Source organism: Babylonia areolata, chromosome 10 (assembly GCF_041734735.1).
Source record: "Babylonia areolata isolate BAREFJ2019XMU chromosome 10, ASM4173473v1, whole genome shotgun sequence".
In the NCBI taxonomy this organism is placed as follows: domain Eukaryota; kingdom Metazoa; phylum Mollusca; class Gastropoda; order Neogastropoda; family Buccinidae; genus Babylonia; species Babylonia areolata.
Window position 1 is genome coordinate 23,655,592 of NC_134885.1, and position 2,500 is coordinate 23,658,091.

At 47.4% G+C, this 2,500-nt stretch overlaps 1 protein-coding gene across 2 annotated transcripts in view; it reads right to left on the minus strand.

Annotated features, from left to right (window-relative positions):
* The window catches only part of LOC143286510 (uncharacterized), a 96,217-nt gene that overhangs the window by 11,303 nt on the left and 82,414 nt on the right, over nucleotides 1-2,500 (minus strand). For both annotated transcript variants that reach the window (XM_076594091.1, XM_076594092.1), the window contains exon 12: nucleotides 1,845-2,004. In XM_076594091.1, coding sequence (XP_076450206.1) covers nucleotides 1,845-2,004 — 160 coding nt within the window. The remainder of the gene's footprint in view (nucleotides 1-1,844; nucleotides 2,005-2,500) is intronic.

Sequence of the window (2,500 nt, forward strand, 5' to 3'; positions counted from 1 at the left end):
GATCATGTCAATTAATAATAATAAAGTAACCCCATGTCTCCCATGCACACCATCCACACATGACTGGTCTGCCATAGTCCCAGGGCCGACAGTCCGCAGGAAAGCAGCAATGTTTAGTCGTCATGTGACCACATACCAGAGGAGACCCTGCACTGCCAGGCGCTGAGTCACTTCGGTGGTTGTTGTTCTAGTAGTGCTGTGTTCAAGTTCGGTATACGCAGGATACCACCCATTGAGTTTCTTTCTTACTGACGATCAATGATAAATGCTTAGTCGTGGATTTCGGACACTCAGAAAAAACCCAAATTGCAATGACATTGGTCAGTGGACTGACTTGATGACAAAAAAAGTATTGGATATACACTGTTGTTTGTCATTGTTTGTTATATCTCCAGTTGAAAAACCACCGAGGCAGCCATGTGTTTGTTCTGTATTGTCCATGTGTTCTGTATGGCTTGTTCAGGATTAAAGAGGCTATGCCAGTCTTGAATAAAAGCTGATTTGTGTTTGCACATTTCTTCTGTCTTTGCTGCTGTGTGCACGTGTCAGATGATCGGTATAAGGACAGGCCCGGCGCTTCCTTTTTTGAGGAAGTGTCTGGGTTTGTTCCAATGTATCTTTTATTTACCTGTGTGCTAGCTGAATCGGTAGCGTAAGCAGCACTGACTTGAAGTTGTGTACCTTGTGAATGGAGAGAGTTACCACTCTTTACTATTCGACTTGATGACAGTTGACATATAAATGACCGACGGCTCAGGACACAGATGTGCCCACTCCTGCTTCAGTTTTGCCTTTGTTCACCGTGGGTACGAGATCCCCACTTCCCCCAACACTCGGTTTCCATCAGCAGAGACTGACGAAAGCTTACAGCTTACTGGTGGGCCAACAACAGAGAGCTGTATGATGATTTTTTTTTTCTCCACTGGAGTGGGAATTCATTTACAGTTATAGTCTTCTGTGAAGGATTTATGACTCTCAAACTTGGAGGCAAGACTGCACTGGATCTTAGTGCTGCAGCCTTGGGGGAGTCTGGTTGGCCTCTGGGAACCATCCCAACGCCGACTGTCCTTTAGCCCTGTTGGCCGAGAGAGTGGGGATGTAACTTGGGCGAGACACTCTCCACCATGATCAATTTTAACCCAGATAGTCGGGACGGCAGTTGTCTCCTCTGCTGTTCTGATGGTCATAGTCGGACACGACTGACCATCGTATATATATATATACACACATAACATCCCACGGTTTGCCCTACTCCCACTTATTCATTGGTGATGTGATCACTGCAGGAGATACCGATTATCAAGACTCGCCAAATTAATCCTGGAGGAATGCAAGGAAGAAGAAAAAGAAAACAAAAAAGAAGGAGGAGGAGGAGTCGAGGAAGAAGAAGAAGGAGGAGGAGGAGAAGGAGGAGGCAGAGGAGAAGGAGGAGAAGGAGGAGGAAGAGGAGAAGGAGGAGTCGAAGAAGAAGAAGAAGAAGAAGAAGAAGAAGAAGAAGAAGAAGAAGAAGGAGGAGGAGAAGGAGGAGGAGGAGGAGGCGGAGGAGGAGGAGGAGGAGGAGGAGGAAGAGTCGAGGAAGAAGAAGAAGTAGGAGGAGGAGGAGGAGGAGGAGGAGGAGGAGGAGGAGGAGTCGAGGAAGAAGAAGAAGGAGGAGGAGGAGGAGGAGGAGGAGGAGGAGGAGGAGGAGGAGGAGAAGAAGAAGGAGGAAGAGGAAGAGACGACAGCGACGGCGACGACATAGAAGAAGAAGAAGGAGGAGGAGGAGGAGGACGACGACGACGACGACGACGAGAAGGAGAACAGAAGGACGTGGAACAGAAGCACACACACACACACACAATCACCTGCACCAGAAGCTGGTCTTGGTGAGGCCAGCAAACATCTGCCTGACCACGTCATTCTGTTCCCCGCTGTGGGGCAGACCCAGTTCCGCTGTGTCGACGTCCTGCAAGCACTCCTGGAAACTGCTGCAGTTCGTCAGCTTCTGTTTGTGTGGACCAATGTCTGGAACCAACATAACCAGTGGGAAACCAATCCACTTCGCTTGTTGGGGTATGTAAGGTTGGGTTTTGTTGTTGTTGCTTTTTTTTTTTTTTTTTTTTTTTTTAGGGTAGAGGGGATATACATATAGTTTTCTCGGACAAATATACTGTGGACACACACACACACACACACACACACACACACACACACACACACATCCTTCTACCCCTCAACTCCCCCCCCCCCACCGCCACACACAAATACAGAGACACAGCCACAATCACACACATACAGACAAATAGGCAGACACATCCCCCGTCCCCCCCTGCACACACAGACACAGACACAAACCAGATTATGCTGTAGTTTGAGAGTAACTATGACGAAAAACAAAAGGGCTGTAAATACTCTACTCAGTGAAAACCAGATTATACAGTTTAATTGTGTTGCGCCTGATCAATGGTCTTACATAATAATCAAAAAATACACACCATTCACATGACTTTTCCATAGTACC